Source organism: Sparus aurata, chromosome 16 (assembly GCF_900880675.1).
Source record: "Sparus aurata chromosome 16, fSpaAur1.1, whole genome shotgun sequence".
In the NCBI taxonomy this organism is placed as follows: domain Eukaryota; kingdom Metazoa; phylum Chordata; class Actinopteri; order Spariformes; family Sparidae; genus Sparus; species Sparus aurata.
The window spans coordinates 17,103,880-17,123,474 of record NC_044202.1 but is presented as its reverse complement, the minus strand read 5'-3'; the positions used below and the strand labels follow the sequence as shown (position 1 = coordinate 17,123,474).

At 43.1% G+C, this 19,595-nt stretch overlaps 2 protein-coding genes across 2 annotated transcripts in view; one reads left to right on the top strand and one right to left on the bottom strand.

Moving 5' to 3' along the window:
• dnajc17 (DnaJ (Hsp40) homolog, subfamily C, member 17) overlaps nucleotides 1-6,295 on the top strand; it is a 32,742-nt gene extending 26,447 nt beyond the window's left edge. The window contains exon 11 of the mRNA XM_030391975.1: nucleotides 6,024-6,295. Within this exon, the coding sequence (XP_030247835.1) occupies nucleotides 6,024-6,149 (126 nt within the window). The 3' untranslated portion in view covers nucleotides 6,150-6,295. The remainder of the gene's footprint in view (nucleotides 1-6,023) is intronic.
• Nucleotides 6,296-9,832: 3,537 nt separating this feature from the next.
• Nucleotides 9,833-13,243, bottom strand: gchfr (GTP cyclohydrolase I feedback regulator). The gene is made up of 3 exons (XM_030443028.1): nucleotides 12,999-13,243; nucleotides 12,356-12,450; nucleotides 9,833-10,761 (listed from the first exon to the last, which is right to left on the bottom strand). The coding sequence occupies exons 1-3, from the start codon at nucleotides 13,209-13,211 to the stop codon at nucleotides 10,632-10,634; spliced, it is 438 nt and encodes a 145-aa protein (XP_030298888.1). The 5' UTR covers nucleotides 13,212-13,243; the 3' UTR covers nucleotides 9,833-10,631.
• Nucleotides 13,244-19,595: the final 6,352 nt, after the last annotated feature.

Below are 19,595 nucleotides of genomic sequence, written 5' to 3'. Positions count from 1 at the left end.
AGATATTGCTTTGACTGGCGCTAGAAGCCCAAACTGAGGCTTTGTTGGATATTCTTCTGGCCCTTTGTTGTGTGTTCTCCAGCTTCCGCTGTATCAAGGCCCTTAGACAGCCAGCATTTAGACTAGATTTACAGCAAGAACTGTCTGATTCTTTTATATGAAAAACATTTTTCGATTATGAGAGACATAGGACACATTGTACTGCACTGGATAACCAGAGTATGAAAAGCACAGGACTAGACATTGAATTCCTTGCTTAAAATTGTGCCGCACTATTCTATCTGTATCTGTCACTGAAACAGTTTCTAGTAGCTTCTCAGGGCCCTTTGTGGTGAGTGCTTCCACATTTGAATATGTCATCATCCTAACCATTGTCGTCACTGTTTGTCTCCAAAGTAATGACTCAGTGATGAGCGTTTTTGAAAGCGATCCAACAGAAACTTGGCAGTCTGGCTGCTCGGAGGAAGTGAGGACATGTGCATGACTGCCACATGACAAAGATATGACACCAGCCACAGTCCAGGTGTTATGTTATCTATACAGAGCGTAGACTCATTAACACATGACAAAGTGTTCAGTAGCCTCTAATCAACTACATAAAGCCACGTCAGATCCGCCCTTATAAGGAGATGAATAGGCTGGGTAGTGAATGGAGGGATATAAGAGAAATGTCTGATGAGGTAATGTTTACTGATGCCAAATACTATAAGAATAGAAATATTTACACGTTATCTTGTAGAGAAATGTGTCATAGTGCTTGTTTTTTTGCTTTCTTGCACCTTTCTATATTGTTAAACATTTTGAAATTGAGGACTTAACACAGAAACCAACATCATCTGTTTTTCTATCAGACACGTTTGGATTTTTAAGAGGAATTCTAACGGGCCACAGGCGTAAAATACGTATCATGGAACTGCAGTATCCTGCCTTTGAACCTCTGCTCTCGTTCTCAACTGTGCAATGCAGGCGAAATTACCCCCTACATTATATACATCTTATATAATGGTAATTTTGTGCTATTACAGAGAGAAATCCTGTACTTATTTTGATCTCTTTCTTGCGCCAACAGACACGTCGAGCTCTCCATCTAGTTGAAGGTGAATTAAGTTCAAATGTAAAGCCCATATGCATAACTCATAACATACTATTTCTTTCCAGTAAATGTGGGCGGTAGTGTAGGCTAGGAATGTACTGCTGTGTCTCCTGGCGCTGAATCATTTGTAATTATAGGATCATGGTTGGGATATTTAGATAACTTTGAAGACTGGAGATGTGAGGTGAACAGTGTGTTTGTTCTGCACATTAAATAGATAAGGAACCGTGTTGATATGGGAACATGTAGAGTATGCACTGTACATGCACAGAGCCTTTATTTTTGATTTTGATTTTTTCTCCCCTCATAACGCCTCGGCTCTTTCTGACATCTTCGAGGTTCAGACTGCATTCTTACCAGTCCTGTGGCCCCTTTTTCTGTTTTAATGGGAAATCTGTTGCAATCAGAGTGCTTTTCCCAGAAGGCCAGGATGTGAAAGACATCATTTTTGCTTCTAGAGCAATGTTTTGTTGGATATTATAGAGGCCAAAGCCCCACATCTCCCTATTCTAGGATCCCTGAGCTCATCCATCATAAAGAGAAATGCCAGGGCACCAGGAGTTCAGGTCTGCGCTGCCATTTCTCTTTTCACTGTTTATTTCCTTTACTTGAACAGTTTCCAAAGGCACTCTCCGTTTCCGTCCAAGAGGTTTCTGTCCTGTCCAATGCCGTAGCCACGTACAACCACATGCATACACATCCATACCATACACACACTTACTTTCAGTGCACCTCACATCCACTGCTGCCTTTTTCTTTTTTGGTTCACTTTACCTTTGAATGTTAAAGGCTGACTCTACAGTCCACACGCAACCACCACTAACTTCCTTCAGATAGTGTGTTACCTTTGCATCTGATAATATGAGATCTGCTTTTTTTTCTCTATTTTATTGACAAGCTGTAGAAATCAGCTTTGTATTTTTGTCATTACTGTAAAAGATTCTCTTGATTTTCTCTTATTTTTCTATTGCTGCTCCACTTCCCAGCATAGATGTCTGTAAATTCTGCAGCACGCATGTGAAATAATTGTCCCAATCAGCGATCTGTAAATGTATTCACTCCGACTAAATCTGCAGGTTTTTCAGGCACATGGCTCTGGCTGTCAAATAAAAGGAGGTTTTGTCTCGGGAGCTCCATTGGAAAAACCAGATGTTCGCAGGACACGTGCATGTAAAGGGTTAAATGCAGGAAGTCGATTTGTGCCTTAATCTCTACGTAGTGTTTGTTCTTCACTAACAAAAACAGCATAATAGACCAGACCTTTTGGGTTTTATGTCTGCTGGCTCTCATAATGAATGATGATTATTCCTGTACCGTTTACAAAGCTTGAGTTTTGTCTGCGGAGGAATTTCACCTTGGCTGCAGCGTTGCATGTGCTGTACCCCTGTTTGTTTGAGTTAGCAGGAGCACACACATGTACACACACACACACACAAACACACACACACACGCTCATACTGGCACACAAATGATCTCTAAATAAGTGTTCGCTTCTCATAAATCACCTACTCCATAGCTCAGTGACACACAGACATATAGAAACACGCACTACGCCACCACACGCGATAAATAGTTCCTTGATTAACTTGACCAGAGTGCATTAGAGGCAGAAATGTTATTCCAGACCACAGAGTTGGACATTTAATTTCTTCTCTTGGCAGCAAATATCTGTTCTTGGCTCAGTGACCATGTAGTTAAGAGATATCTAAGGCTGATGGTGTTAATGAGTAATCCAGTTATCAAATACTAAATGGTTACCCCGCCGGCTGCGAGGTTAAGAGACACAAAACATGAACATCAACTGTTTTAAAAGTTACTATAATGTAGTTTCCGTGTCAGAATTTTTTATCAGCCAACAGGCGTCGTTGAAACAGATGTTGTGAGAGTTGTGGACATTAAGCTTTTTACTGTCCACTAAAAGACTTACAAGATTTTTTTTTATATTTACTGCTACTTTCCTCTTTTATCAGGTTGATGCACAAGCATGTGTATGTTACCTCCACCAGGGAGGTTACGTTTTCCTCCATGTCCGTTTGTTTAGTTGGTCGGTGTGTTGGTTTGTCAGCAGGATTTCACTAAAAGCTACTGAACAGTTTTTCCACCAAACTTGGATGGAGGATGGCTTTTGGCCCAGAACAGACCACAATCACTGTGCAGATTTGGATAAAGAGACGGATCCAGGAATTTTCAAAAACATGTTCTCCTTTACATCATGAGATGGGAAGCCTCCACAACACAATAGAGATTATAATTCCATCCCCATTATTTTGTTGTACTACTAGTTACTCACAGATCCTTCCTGGTGTATGTAGAAATGTTCTATTTTCTACTCCTAACTCGCGCCGCTACTTTTTGTGTTGTTTGTGTCCAAACACTTTTTCTAGAGGAAGAAATTCCCTCTTTTGCTTGTGATAATTGGCTAGAAAAAAAGGCCTTGCTGTCTCGTGTCGTAGCTGCCACAGTCCACACGCTTCCTTTTTTTTCTCACATAGTCACCCACTCATGCTCACATACTCGCATACAAACACACATAAAGGAGTGGTGTAATGCGCAGCTGATCCGACAACTTGTGCCGGGGGAACACAGTGGCCACCTGCGCTGCGAGATGTCTCCTGCTGTGTGTGGGATGGAGTGTGCGTGCATGCATGTGTGTGTTTTACACCGCGTGACTCACAGCATTGGTGGTACTCATGATGTCATTGCTGGCCTGGGGTCAGGCTCGGGTGTGCTGCTTTGGAGGCCCCAGCCTGATGTCACGTAGCTAATCCTCCGGCTTGTTTGTGTGTGTGCGTGCGCGTTTTACTACCATCCTACCTCTGCAGTGGCCTTCTTTCCTCCTCTTGGCTTCTTACGGGGGCCTTATTGTTTGTGTTCTGTGGTTTCCTACGCACCCTGGGCCCCTGCATTACTGCAACACACGCACTCACAGGCATGAATACATACACACACAAGTGTTTAGTTACAGAGTGATGCACTGGCTAAACATGTACATTGGAAGTTAACACCCGAGGCTAGGAAACATCCCTCATCCTGAGAAGAAATGCGTCATGCTGCCCATAAAGCACCTGTTAACGCTCAGAATTCCCCTACATCATTAGCTCGGTACAGTCCACCCGTGACCACGCTGGGCAGCGAACAGGTCAGACCGATTCTGACATATTTCTCAGGTGCACTTCGGCGTCACGGCCAGTAGAGGGCAGGGCAGAGTGGAGATACCTTTGCTGAGAAAGAGGGAGAAATTCCAGCAGCATGCTTGTATACTTGCTTGTGTTTTGTTTAATTTGAAGATGCGAGAGTTGTTTATTTACCTAATGGCGTTCGCGTGATATTTCAGAGTTACGTGTCAGACGAGGGCTTGAGCTCACATTACTGGAATGATAATAGCAGCTTTCCTGAATCCAGAGGCGGGGTGGTGGAGCGGGATGGGGGGGGGGGGGGTAACTTCCCCTCACCGACCCTCTCCTCTCTTCTTCCTCCACATTTACCCTCTTTCTCTCAGCACATGGATGCTGGAGTCCCCGTGATATTTTCCAGATGCTCGATGCAAGCGCATTGACAAAAACCTACCTCTCCTCCTCCAGTACCCCTTGCTCGCTCTCTCCCAGTCCTTCATGCACACACACTCACTCGCTCTCTCCTGCAGCTCACTGTCTTGTTAAAGAGACACTTCCTTGGCCCAGCAGACTTCCTGGATATAATCCTGTAAAACAATGGCTAAGTCTGTGGACACCGCTCTCCCCATCAAATGGGGGCAAGGGTCCCTGTATGTGTATTATATACCTACATGTCTGCACATATAAGCATCATCCTAGGTGCATATTTTATGTCTCTTGCTTCTTTAGAGTTTCTGTTCTTGTGTGGTGTGTGTGTGTGTGTTGCCGGCCTGTGTGTGTGGCATTTGTGACCGCACAGATCGCAACCTGAGTGTGTGTAAGTAGTCCTGGCCTGTGTTCCACCCTGCTTGATTAGCCATTAGCCAGTGGCTGCCCTCTCTGATTCCTCCCACAGTAAGAGAATCTCTTGCCGTCATCAGCAAAGGCCGAGTGCTTCAAAGAAATCACTTATACAAACACACACACACACACACACACACACACAGTGTGTGACTGCCAGGTTTAATCCCAGTCCTCCTTTTGGGGTTTAATGACCACAGTCGGCAGAATTACCCTGTCACAGTTGCTCTGCGGCCTGCTGTCTCATACATGTTCAGCCTGTCGTCATGCTGATGGCAACTGAGATGAGAGCGTCCGTCCGAGTCCACCTCTCCTCCTTTTGTGCACCCACGGGCCTGGTTGTGAAAGCAAACACGCAGCGGACAGCGTCTATGGTGTCATTCGCTCCGTGCTCTGCCCCGAGTCACTGCTGTCATGATTTCAAATATAGACATGCTTGACTTCTCTGTGACTCCCTGCCAGAGTAATGACTCGCTAGACATGTTCCTTAAACATCGATTTAAAGGGCCATTCCACTGCTTTTACATGTCAAGATCAGTTTACTCGTCTGTGCTTCACATCCCATGAATGCAGCCGGTAATTATGTCATCAGGGTTATCTTGGATTTGCTTGGGGACACAAAGGTCAAACAAAAACTGCCTGCAAGAGACTGAAGATTTTAATAAGGAGCTGAGGTGTTTACCAGGCTTGGTATTGTGGGTCGACCCATTGTTAGGACTAAATTTGGTATATTTCTACCTCTTAGATTTTGACAATTATTCTTATCTCCCCCATGAAAATCTAGTAAATCTTTTTGTTTGGAAATCAGGAAAAATAAGTAAGTTTTGGGCTCAAATACTCACCTTACTTACCTCGAAAGTACAGACTGGGACTAAAGATTATAACATTGTACTTTCAGATGATGTGCAGTCTTCCACGTTATAATAATGTCTCTGTGTTACTTGGTTTGACACTGTGTGCCCGTCTCTTTCCTGTAGAGTGCCCTGACGAATGAGCGTGACTACGAGAGCGTGGTGATGATGAAGATGAGGCAAGCTGCGGAGCGACAGAAACTCATAGAACAAATGCAGAGAGAAGATGAAGAGGATGCTGCCCACTCATAGCACAGCCGAAACCAGCTCGGTACCAGCCTGCAACTATTAAATGAATACCTGTTTCAGGCTTTAGTTTCATAAAGCCTCTCAAGTGTTTTATTATTTTTTTGTATGCATGAAACTATAAGGCAAAATAAATCTTTTTAATGACTACAGTTCTTTAAATTCTGGGGTTTTAATTAGCGTGTTGTGTGTTTTCCTTTTATTGAGAATGAAGGATGATTGAGGGAGAAACAGAGTAGTGAAGACGTGAGGGCTCCTGCTGGATTCAGTGTTTCAGCTGTGTGGTCCCTGAGGTAGGAATCCTTATACTCAGGCTGCAGGGATGAATCAGTAATGCACATCACCATGATATTCTGATAATTTATGACGGATTGATATTTGAATTGAAAAAAATGAAGTCTGAATGTATTGAATAACATTGTTGCATTGTCTTAGTCATTTTTCTGTTGATTTTGGGGCTAAAAGGAAAAAAAATTAAATATATCTTAACACAATACTCAGTTTATCAAGAACATTGCATCCTGGCGGATGCATCATTTATATCTCAGGGGAGTATTTGATATTTTTTCACTGTGTTGTAAAAGAGCCAGATGAGATTTGCCGTGCAACACCACACATAACCAAATGGGTTTAATGATGTAATTTGCATTTGTCAGACTTTGTCTGGTGAGCTGCAACAACTCATTACCTCATTTTTTGTAGCCAACTCGGAGTAAGGTTATCTGTTCCCTTCTGTTGCCTGCGTACATAATTAGTCACTCTGAAATGAGTTTGAGTGTTTGTAGCAATCCAAACCACAGACCGTGCAAAGTGACTATGTGGAAATTATTTCTCCCTCATGTTGAAATAGAAATTAGGCTGAACAGAAATGCACGGGAGGCTTTTATGGGAATTTTTTTGTGGCCATTTGTAATTTAAAAGTGAACATGCTGCTGGTTTAGATGGAACCTTGGTCTTCTGGACTGCTTTGTCTATCGTCCCAAGGGGTCCTAAAAAAAATCTGAGAGGTTAGAGGATGATCAAAGGGAGAATAAAGATAGAAATATTCCTTATGAAAGTTCATGACATTTTGAATCCTGATGAAATACCCTTATTCCAAAAATGTTAGGACACTCCACAGGTGAACACATTCATTGGTAACAGGTGACGGTATCATGACTGGGTGTGAAAGGGGATTGGAAACACTTCCTAAAATCTTTGTTGGTACTTCATCGGCAAATGATTGCATTTTGCGTTATTTACACAGCTTCCGCAATTGGTAGGTGTTGATCAGCGATATCTGATAGAGACAAGACCATTTGTCAACTAAATAACATTTTTCTTTTCAACCTGGGGAAACGTTTAATTTTCTTGTTGTGAGCAAGATTAGCCCGTCATGTCAGTCTGCTCATAAGGAAGCTGGAGCCAGGAGCAGCTTAGTTTATTTTAGCTTAATGACTGGAAAAACGGAGGGAAACAGATAGACTTGCTTTGTCCAAAGAGACGAAAAAAATCCACCACCCTTGCAAACACCTTTAGATCTAACTACTAATGACCATATTTTATCATGTGTGTTTACACTTGGAACTTCTGTCTTGTGGTGAAAGCTGCTCGTTGGTTTATGTTAACAGACTCCATTTCTAAACTAATGTTGGCTACTGCTGCTCTCTGTTAGTGGAGCAGAGAGAGGCTCTGAGATGAGGCACCCGAGCAACATGCACAAGGTCACATCCTTTGGACTGTCGCGGAGCTCCACAGTCCGGCAGCCCTAAACAATTATGCAAATCATTGGCAGGCTTGTACAGGCAACTAGGGGAGTTGGGGGAACGTCTCGTTTTTCACATTACTTTTCATTCTGCTCGCATGTGGCCGATGAGTAACCGATTAATACATGTTAATTGATGCAAATTGTTACATAGAGTCCTTTTAATCTGAATAAAACCCAAATAAACAATACATTACGGGTGTTTACAGAGAGTTAGGTGGTGAACTACTTTCTGGCAGGGAGAGGTGACTTTCTGGAGTCTTGTTGTCACTGCTAGGTTCTCAGGCAACTAGCGGGGACTCCGGCCAAGGAGTTGTCTGGCACATAACCTCCCGTTTAACCGCCTCTGGCTCCAGCTTCAAATTGAGTGGACAGACAAGCGAGTACTACCAATCTTCCCATCTTACTTTTAGCAAGTAAGCAAATTGTTTTATTTTCTTTGAAAATGAAAGAACTGTTGGTTTAATCACCAACTGAAAGACTTTCATCCCCCCCCCCCCCATGCATGGTATTGAAAGCCAAGTTTTTGCAGCAATGGGTGTGCTTGTTTTGGGGGCAACCTACCCATCTCAGTGTTTCCATTTCATACGTGGACTGTGTCGGAGGCCTTGGACCAGCTTAAAACGAAGAACATGCCACTTGCTTCAAAAAAACAGTCTGTGTTCTCTCCTTTGATACTGACCTCGACGTGCTTCTTAAAGTTGAGCTGTTATTGTCGTGAGCTGTTTAACAATAGGCTTATGTAAGATACCTAGAAGATACTCTGTGTTGCTTATTTACATGCTCTCTGAAGGGACAACGACACGCTACCACTCTGTGACCCACATTGAGTCAGACATTACAGAGCCAAACTGTTGCGGCCACAGTGAGTTTTGTAACGAGGTCCTCAGCTTGTGGAACATCTATCCATCCAAAGAGTCTTATTTTCCTGTCTCTTGGGGGACTATGGCGTAATGGTGTGTCTGTATTTGTGGGCCTGTGTGGTGGCGCTGCTTTCTCCTGTCATTGTATTATTTAGGAGCCACATTGCAGCTCTGCAACACATAACCCAGTCATCCATCTCTCGGCGAGTCAGCGGTGCCTCGCCGTGGCTCTGTTACACAATGTCCAGCTGTGGAAGTGGTGCGGTGTGGTGGGAGACATCTGCTCCTCTCCTCCTGCAAAATCCCCTCATCACATGGTTTTGTTTATGTGTAGCCTTTTTCACATCCCGGCAATGCGAAAAAAGAGCCCAGGAACACACAAACCCTGTCCAAATGACAACAGAGGAAATACAATTACAGGAAACACATTCACCACCAACCCTGCCCTGAGCCCACAGTGGCTTGCACTGCATGCGAAACCGGATGGGAGGATGTGCCTGATGTATGATCCATCCTATCAGAGATTAGGCCTACAGCAGAGCTCCGAACGCTTCATCGTACCCTTTTTCTTACATTGCCCAAGTGAAACTTCGTCCTCTTGGTGTGTGCGAACACTTTCTGGAATCTCCAGAGCTGGGGAGCACCAGCATTTTCTGATCATCAATGCGGAGGTAGAAGCTAAGTCATGTGTGAGGCAGCAGGACTGGTACGAGTTTGGCTCGGAGCTGGCTGGCAGAGTTTCTGGTTTGCGGGTTAGTGGTCCAGGCTGGCCCCAGACATGCGCTGGCAGACCCGGGGCTGTAATGAAACCACCCAGTGTTTTTTGGCTCTCACAGGCAGACTCTTGCACTCTGCGTGCCCGCAGTGCAAGTGCCTCATCTTTGGGAATGCGGCATCATTGCAAGGTGCCGCGGAGCTGCGAGGGCTCTGTCACAATCATATTTTATATGTGATGTTGTTTAATGTCTGTTTTATGGATTATTATCAAAAGACTCTATACTGTTCATGTGTTCCATTTAGTCTGTGGTAAATCTGATAAGGATTTTAAACGGTTTTCTTTAATTAATAAGTACACAGGCAAACCACATCATTACATCATTTAATCATGAGCATATGATACACTTACAAAAACATCCTTTTACTGTGCTCCAAGTACAAATCTGTCAAGCATACCGTTTCAGTTACTTGGGTGAGGCCTTTTGCATAAGCTGAATTTACAACCATTGCTTTAATTAAGTCCTACTGCCAAATGACATATAAACAGTACAACTGGCCCTCACTCCCTACACTTGGTCACCACTAGTAAAACAGAGAACAATACGGGAAAAGGGTCCGGTATAATTTCTGGAATGTAGTTCAATGTTCCCCTGATATTGGTAACCTGTCACTTATTGAAGGTAATCTGAAACCTTACGTCTCAGATAAAGACTTGATTTATCCTTGACAAAGGGCTGATTTAGCGGCTGTCAGTGTGTTAAATGTAGAGCAGTGAAGCAGATTTAAGAATGTTACGATTCGGCAAACCACAGATATGTTCAAACACCTGTCGTATCATGTCCACATTACGTTTATATTAGTTATTCGGAGGGAATCCTGACAGCTGGGACATTTTCCAGCAATGTTGTGGTAACAAAGCTTGATACTGTTTTAAGAGACGCCGGGAAAAATAAAGCCAAAAAACATGTTTTCCTTACCCTAGCCATGTGGTTTCTGTGCCCAAACCGAGGCAGACCATCAGCGTGTTTTCAATACATAAAATTGAAAATTGAGCATTGAGAAAAAAAACTGAGAAACGTAAACCCTAACACATCTGTGTTTTGCAGAAACATACATTGCCAACTTTTTTTTTTCCCAGGTATTTTGGTACAGTCAACACTTCGATCACTCCGTCTCCTTGTGGAGGCACCACACCAGCGTCTGTCCCACCCCCGTCATCGTCAGCACGCGGAAGCCAATCTTCTCCAGCTTGTCCAACACCAGGCGAGGTGGGTCGTCCACATGGTACTCAGAACTAAGGGTGCATAAAAAACAAAGTAAATTCACTTTCCACTTTCCCAGATGTAGGATTTCTCTGTGTTTCGGTAAACTTTGCTGGGAAAGTAGAATGCTGTTAATTGTTTTGGTGCTTGTTCACTTCCTTCCACACCTTGGTTCATTTCCCAGCAGCATTTGAATCAGATTGCCAATGACAACACTTCCCTGATCTGTATTCCATCAGCTCGAATGGTTTATTCTAAAATCTGCAGAGCAGCAGCCCTCCTCAACCATGTGACCTGATCTCAGCTCTGTCGTCAATATGTACATGTTTATCTACCAGAAATGAAAGAAACTCCAGCGTTAAGTGCCTAAATATGGAAATATTGCCCGGTGCAAGCACATTTACAGCACACCTGGGAGTCGATTCGGCATGTGTGTGAGGACAGTTTACACATAACAGTTTACTACTTGATCAAATCAGGATAGAAGTTCTTCATCGTGTGGGGGAACTTTAAAGGTTCAGTTTCCTGTGGAGTTTTTTGTTTACATTTGCTGTTTCTCAACAAAACACAATGTGTGCGTTTGTGAGACCTATTAAAAGGGTTAAATGTATTCCCTTCCTCATAAAACTTTTGAAGAGATAGTTTCTGGAATAATTTAAAATGAACAAAGTGTGTCAACAAGTCTTGGGGATTACTGCTGCATATGTGAAATAAAGATGTGAAAAGCCTTTTGTAGGTCAAGCAGAAGCTTCATGTAACCTGATTAAGTGCCTCCAGTGATTCACTCGGGCTGTTATTTGTGGTTCTGCTGTACAGATTTTGATCATTTGATTTTAAACTGTCCATAATGAGTCCAACAGTGGTAGAAGTGCAATACTTAAACCTGGTGCCTACATTACCCACAATGCAACAAAGGAGTGATATCACTGGAGGTATTTCTGGAGCCCCAAAATAATATTTATTCCTTTTTCACATATACACATTAACACTCTTCAAGACCTGCAAACACACTTTATACGTGACCTATGCATTTTTTTTCATTGTTTCAGTGTTTTATATATTTTCTTGTGAATGTACAAGATCTTTAAATTTAAAAATGTCCAAACCAACAGAAGCTCCTCTGTCCAACACAAAGCCCTGCGCCTGAAATGCTTCTACTGCAGTCCTGCCTTTGATTCTGTTACTTTGTGACATAACACTATATCCCCATGTCATACATTTGCATAAAATATTCCTAGAGGCAAGTTTGGCACTTACAACTTGATGATGGGTCAGGCATGTGTGAGCTGACCAATCAGAGGAGACTTAGTATGGGGAAGATGGGCCTTAAAGAAACAGGAGCTACAGTGCTGCAGCATTGGACAGTATGAAAAGTAATGTGTTTTTTGAGCACTAAAGCATGTAAACCTATTCTAGTAGTAACCCATGTTAAATTATGAACATGAACCTAATATGCCTCCTCTAATGTGTAAAATTGGTGGGGTTACCATTCAAATCTTGGTGTTTTTGTGGGTGATGTCTTTAGTTGAACTATACCTACACTACACCTCTCACTTTACCCTCTGTCCTGCTCAGGCTTGACAAGTTACCTGCCACGTTTACCAACAGCTGATTTTCAGTACTCACAAATTGTTTCCCAGCATGGTTGTTTTCCTTGCTCCCAGGTAATTCATCACAGCTGGATCAGAATATTCATCTCCCACATTTGTTGGACCGTTCTCCTGTAAGAAGCAATTAAGCACATTAACTCAACGGCTGATGGTTTGCCTAAGAGTATCTGAGAAATGATTGCTTTACCCGCACAGTATCTGTTATTTGTGCAGGAAACTGGCTGCCTGTCAGCGGCTACACCTGCAGCCCTCTGGCAGGTGCGGATCATAATCTCCTAATAACTGGACAGCCTAAAAATAGATCATCCACTACCTCTGAGGCTGAGGAATTAGGCTGCTCGGGTCGTGCAGACAACAGAATGAACATGCGCAGGCGGACGACTGGGCAACATGTGTTTTTAATTTAGGGCACCATGGCAGAAAAAAAAAGAAAATGAAAAAAGACAGCAACACACGCATAAGCACGATGCTCCTCTCGTAGCCTGTTTGTTGTTCTCCACGCATGCACAATATTACAGGCCATTGCATAACTTTAACCCGCCACCTTCACTGATAAGTAACATGCGCTGTGCCGCTCTGCCAAATCAATAAATCCCCCTGAACGTCCAACTCGAGCGCGCCTCCTCTGACCGAGTCATTCACAGGCGCGGGATACACACCAGGCGGATCTGCGTGCTGACGAACATGTAAGGCATCCCTGCTCCCTGGCGACGGACCGCTATATTCCTCTGGGAATGACCGTGGAGGTTTGCGCACAGACGCGACGGTCCCCTCTCCTGCTCGCGCCGCTGCTGACAGCTCTCTGCGGAATGCGGAAACACCCACCGCGACGGACCAATCACAGCCGCTGCCTCAGCATCTGCTCGGTGCATAAAGTCTTGCTCAACTCACTGATGTGATCAGTAGTTTGTTGACATGAGAAATGTTGGCCAGTGTGCAGAGGAATATTTTGTTTCTCTGTTGTTGTTTTTTTTTTCACAGAAATTCAGCTTAATTAAATTCTCAGAACAGAAGCCCCTTCTAAATACTCATCATTTTGTGGTGGATATTTGGTGTTTCACATGCATGGATGTTAAGTAATTTGTTAAGACTCATAAGGCTTGAGTTTACAAAATGACCAACAGCCGTGGCTCAATGCATTGAGCATTTTTTTCCTGCGCGCTGCAAAGAAGCACACATTTTTGAAGTGCTGCAGCTTTGTTCGCACAGATCCACTTAAAACAAAAAGGGGAGTATTTGTGTGCATGCATGTATTACATTGAACCCACGCTGTCTGGAACGCTAATTTCCTCCAAAGAGATTTATTAATTTCCTCCTGAGCACAAACAATAATAAATTTGGATCAGTCTGGTGACTCAGAGGGAAATGAAAGACACGGACCAGAGGCAAGCAACAATGGCGGGGCCATCTGATAAAATCAGCAATATGAATGTAATGTCCCACTGATGCAGGAGGAGCCCAGCGGATATTCAGTTAGGCCCTTTGCATGTCAAGCTCAGCAGGGAGGATCATTTAAAGCCTGATGGCAGCTTGGTATTGTGGTGGTAGGCAGACATGAAACTGAGCTCACAGTAAGTGTTGAACATAATCCTGGACAGTGTTTTATTTCATCTTTGTTGAAATATTATTGTATATTGTTGCTTCATGTCATACAGCTCTGCACTGTGAGGCTGCATGGCTTGTTAGCTGTCATTTGTCTGCCAAGACACTGTCATTAAGACATCTGAAGCTTGTAATATACAGTATGACCCCTTCATTCAGAGGGATGCAGGTGCTTGGTGAGAATGGCTGAGTAGATTGCCACCTACTGGCTTCCCAGATCATTGTCATCCAGTTTGTGTTGCTTGTCTCTTTGATTTTTTGTTTCACATCAGTCAAAAACTTTCACCTACCGCTCAGTACAATCAATAAAGGCCGTCACATTGCTTTCCACTTTGGAAATCAGCCACTTGTTGAATGACCGTTTAGTGTTTTGGCTTTCGGTAGTCTGTGAGATGAAAACGCCTTCATAAATAATTTGTGGTGTTAATAAAAGGAAAGGGGGTGTTCCTGAGAAAATGTCTCTATTCTCATGTTTTATCTGTCCCCATTAACCTGAGACCTTCTTCAGGAAAGAAAACAGGAAAGCAGCAGGGCTGTCGCTGAGGCCCCCAAAATAAACCAGCGAACCACCCCTCTTGCCAAAAAGAACACTCTCTCCAAACATGTTCCACTTCCTGGACTCCTGTGGCGTCTTCCTGCGCCGGCTCATCTGCTGCTGGTTATTGGAGCGTGGGGTCACCTCTTCTGTGACCTGTGGTGACAGTGGAGCTCGTCCCTGGCGGCTCCACAGGAAGCAGTTTGAGCTTTTGATGAGGCCTTTGCCTTCACCTTCTCGGCTAAAGTGTGACGGCCTGTTGCAGGAGCTCTCCCGTCAAACGGACTAGGCCTACCCGTGTCGTGTAAAGAATCTCCTGCAAGTTAAACTACCACAAGAGCCGCTTCTCTGAAAGTAGTATGCAGAACCTTTGAAGGTCAAGTGTGTAAGATTTAGCATGTAAATGTAGTATTTATAATTGTGTTTTGTTAGGTGTGAAATCAGCTGAATTTAAGATCCAAAAAGTTTCCGTTACCTTAGAATGAGTCCTTTATATCTACTGAAGGAGGGAGCAGGTCCTCTTCCATTGAGTCCGCCGTCCTTGGCCGCCATGTTTCTACAGTAGCCCAAAACAGACAATCCAAACACTGTCGCTAAAGGGGGCCATTCATGTTTTTAGTGGCCACTATAGAGGAGGGTGAGGCGAGGGGTATTTTGTTGGTTGTGATGCACAACCTCACCGCTAGATGTCGCTAAATGATATAAGCTAGAACTTATTTAAAACCTTAATAATAAGAAGCATTATTTCCTGCAAATAGGTGTTATGAGTCAGCTATTTAGCTTTATTCCATACAATACAATCTATTCAACACATTGCATACAAATTTGAAACACTGAAACACAAATCACTCTCACTCTTTTCCACTCTGCCACTTTTGCAAAGGCAGTGTAGGCATCATGGCTACTGTTAGCAGGCTGTATACTGTTTAAAGCAAAAAAACACAGTAAAAATCCCAGTTTTACTTAGAAATCCTGATCTCAAGTACCATGAAAGGGCAGAGTTAAACACCTTGTTGTTTTCTGTTCTTCTTTTTGCCTTTTTCTTCTGCAGTGTTGCATCATTTTGGTTGTTCAGTCGTTACGTGGGGATAGTGACCAGGTAAAACAGTGCCTCTTCCAGTTTTGGTTACACAATTGCAGATGTGCTTCCCTTATGCCTTAATGCGACCTTCATTTTCCAGGAAAACTCAAGCCCGGTGGCAAACTGAGTAGCATAGTAACTGCAAGACTTACAGGGGACCGATCTATGGACGGTTGATGTTGCCATTTTTTCTACAGCCATTACAGTGTCCAATCAGTATTTACTTCAAGATGATGATTAAAAGCAGAGAATTGTCTATTGCAAATTAAAAGAAACAAACTTTGTGTCTCACACATCGCACGCACAAAATCAAGCTTTCTAGGATAAATACGTCTGACGGATTTACTTGCTGTGAATGTGTGTGGGTGAAGACCTTCGCCAGATCGCTGCACTGCTAAAGCAATCACTTTAAATCACTGAGCGGGGACTGAATAGGAATGAATTACACAGCAGCAGCCAGTGAGTGTGTGTATATGATGATTTACTGTAGGTGTATGTTGGAGTGATATTAAGATATTCAGCAGAGAGACTTAAACTGTGGGAGAGCAGAGACAACGTGCAGCTCTCTGATAGATTGGGTGTTAGGGTTACACTCTGTATAGGTTTACATTTGCCTAATTGTGATGAAACACTGTATCGCCGAGCCATGTATTTCTCCTGGAGACGTTTATACTTGTGCACTTATTCTTGTGTGTGCCTGTGCGGCGTAGTTCCCCCCTCCGATGAGCTTCACAGTTCCTCCACTGCAAGGAGATACATCACTGACCTCCTTTACTTTGCTGTTTTCCAGATTACACCCAGCAGCTTACATAAAGTGTCTCCAAGCTGCAGAGATGTTACCCAGCAGCCTTTGTAAGGTTAAATTCCCTTCCTCCTCAGTCTCTTCTTCTTACCTTACCTCACCTCTCCTCCGACTTCTCCTCGCCGCGCTCACTGATAGATGACACCGCTGCCTTAAGGAATTACACAAGCCATCATAGCCGTACGTACATCGCTGTGAAACATTTCGAGCGCTGTCACCGGGTCAACATTTTGTTGAGAAACACCAGGATGCGGTTTCCGTGGTTGCGCATTCTTGAAGGGTTTGTTTAGGGAGACTTTCTCTCAGTGATTAAGAATAATGTCATCAGAGATTTGGAACGACACGTTCTTACACACTGAGTCTTCTCTTTCATCACCTCCATTCAGAGCCGGATTCTGTGCAAGGAGCATGTTCCCTTATGGGTAACCACAAATGGGAGCGATTGGGCTATTAGTAACAGGAAACAACATGATGCGTAATAAACACAGAGGACAGAGAAGTGATTTAAGAGGGCTTGAATGTAGCGGCTATATAGCCTTGTTCGTCTGCACTTCCTAATCCTTCCCAGTGAGTTTGTCCACAGTCATGTGCATTGAGTAAGACTGATTATTACAACTTAGATATGGTAAAGCTGACTATGGATGCTCCTGTTAGACTTGATTTTCTGGGACAGCTAGTTTGACACACAGCTGAGCAAATTGGCAAACGCCTCAATGGCAAAAACACTGCAATCACAGATGCTTTTCATGCTTTAATCTGTCAAAAAACTGCTCTCATCTCACAGCAGACGTCATTATCCCTCTATGCCAGAGATCCTGAGATGTCCGTCGTTTGATGGACGGATCATTGTAACTGATAGGAGCCTCTATGCCTGCTCTAGAGCCTACAACAGCCAATGAGTGTAGACTAGTTCCCCTCTGCCTCTTCTTCCTCCTCTCTCCTGAGCCACTAACACATCAGCCTCCAAATGAGTGATACATCATGTAGCCCTTAAAATTAAAATCCAGTGATATATAGTTTATCAGTTTTTAAAGCCCTAAACTCGCAAATTCTGTAGTTTTATGCATTTCATATGCGTAAAGTTGGTGTAAATAAGGAAATAAAGAACTGTAGTGAGTTTTTGCCCCTGTTACTGTCATGCAGGGGTATTTTGAGGTATTTTTGTGCCAGGCACATGAATATTTCCTTAGAAAAACAAGACTTAAGTGTCCATTGTCAGTGACATTGCCATTGCCATTGCCAACTTGGACCATGTAAAACTATATGATCTGGACCCATTGTGCTTTATAGCTACTAGGGGCAGTTACAGGTCATCTGCAGGCTTATTTTTTCATTAAAAATGTTGGTGAGAAAAACAAATACATTAATAAATAAGTGTGTTCAACCTCTTATAGATTAATGCCACAAGCAATAATCTAGCGTCTGACAATTTGAGGAAACATATCAGCTTATAACCTTTCAAGGTAGCCTAATATTATGTCTGTACTCAGAATTGTTGAACAACAGCTAACTTACTTTGGGCTTTTTTTTTTTTTTTTTTTTTTTTTATCAAGTAAAGAATCAATGCAATATTCATTTTTTCATTAAGTGTTCAAATTAACTTTGACTTTTTCCCATAGCAGTATTTATGTATTGATTTTTTCCCAGTGGACGGACTGAAAGGACTCTCAGTTCTTTGGGCTTTCTAAATATCTAAACTATCCCTTTTTAAAGACTCCAGCCTGACCACCACTTTTCAGCTCGTTCATTAAGTTTTATTTCCTCTCAGTAACAGATCATTAAAGTGTTTATTGCCATTTCCCAAATCAGACGTTTGTTTGAATATCCTGAAATGACATGACATTTACAGAAAAGTGGGTGAATGATGATGATAACGGTAAACATCTATTGCTTTGAAGGTTTATAAACACCGTCAATTGCAGATTACACTAACATTTTGCATCTTATTAAATATAGTAGAGCCTTTGTTTTAATAAAGTTGATAGATTTGAGTAATTATTTACACTCCAATCAGTGCCGGATAGTAATGTGATTACTTTGCAGGTGTGTCAACATCCAGATACATAGTCCCAGTGCACCGCTAGGTCATAAGAACTGCCCGTTTATTAACCATCACATCACAGCATGTCAACATCTGTGTAAAGCAGCATCTAAGGACACGGATATAACGTCTGAGAAAGGATGGCAAAAGAGAGAGAGAGAGAGAGAGAGAGAGAGAGAGAGAGGAATGACAACATGGATGCATACCGCTGGGACTGAGTCACATCATCATTCCCATCAGGCCTGTGGTTATTATCATGTTTTTTATTATATGTTGCAGCATGTGGTTGTTGTTTATGAACAAGACCGGCAGAGGTAATCTGCTCTGTGTACTGACGCGGCCTCGCTACACCAGGCATCGCTGCTCCTAGAAAAATAACTACGACAATGAGCTTGGCAAGAGCGAAGGGACAGCTTGACTTTGTTTAGTGCACAACAACAACAGCATGACTGCACAATAGCTGCCCTGGCAGTTACCCTTTACTGTACAGGGTAGTCTGAGGAGTGGCTTTACACTGACACTTAGCAGCTGTATAGTGCTGTGTGACGTGTTACGAGGACATTTTGAAAAACCAGCTGCTTAGCCGACCAGCAGCTACTGACATGATCCAAGCCTCTCATTTAACCGTGTACACTTCCACTGCACTATGTACTCACTTGCTTTGTGCTTGAATTTCGGCAGTGTAGTGTTACTTCAGATCTGTGCCTTTGTGCACATACCTCTACAGCAACATTTCACCAGTTCTTCTTCTCCCTGTCCTTTTAATGGCGAATTGCAACCAGGCTTGGAATTATATACAACATTTGATCCGCAGGCTTGTTTGGTCATTTGGATTCAATTGAATTTGATTCAGAATTAATACAAATTTAAGAGTCTTTTCCAAGGATGGCGAAGGAATGACTTTTGACTACTGATTGGCACGTACGTGTTGTCTTTGCCAGTTGGGTTGGTTAGATTTAGACCTGAGGAGGGATGCTTGGTTATGGTTAAAGGCACAATAGAGGCAGATCGTCGTCCAGGCAAAAGAAACATTGCTTGAACTGTTGAAATTGCAACTGCTGCAGCCTCCTCAGCAACCTTTTTCCTGAGTTTGGTGTTCCATTCTCTGCCGCTTCGCAGCCACAATGTGGGCCATTGAGGCCGAGAAGTGTCCAGTCCATAATGAGTACACCATCCGGGTACATTTCGAAAGCAC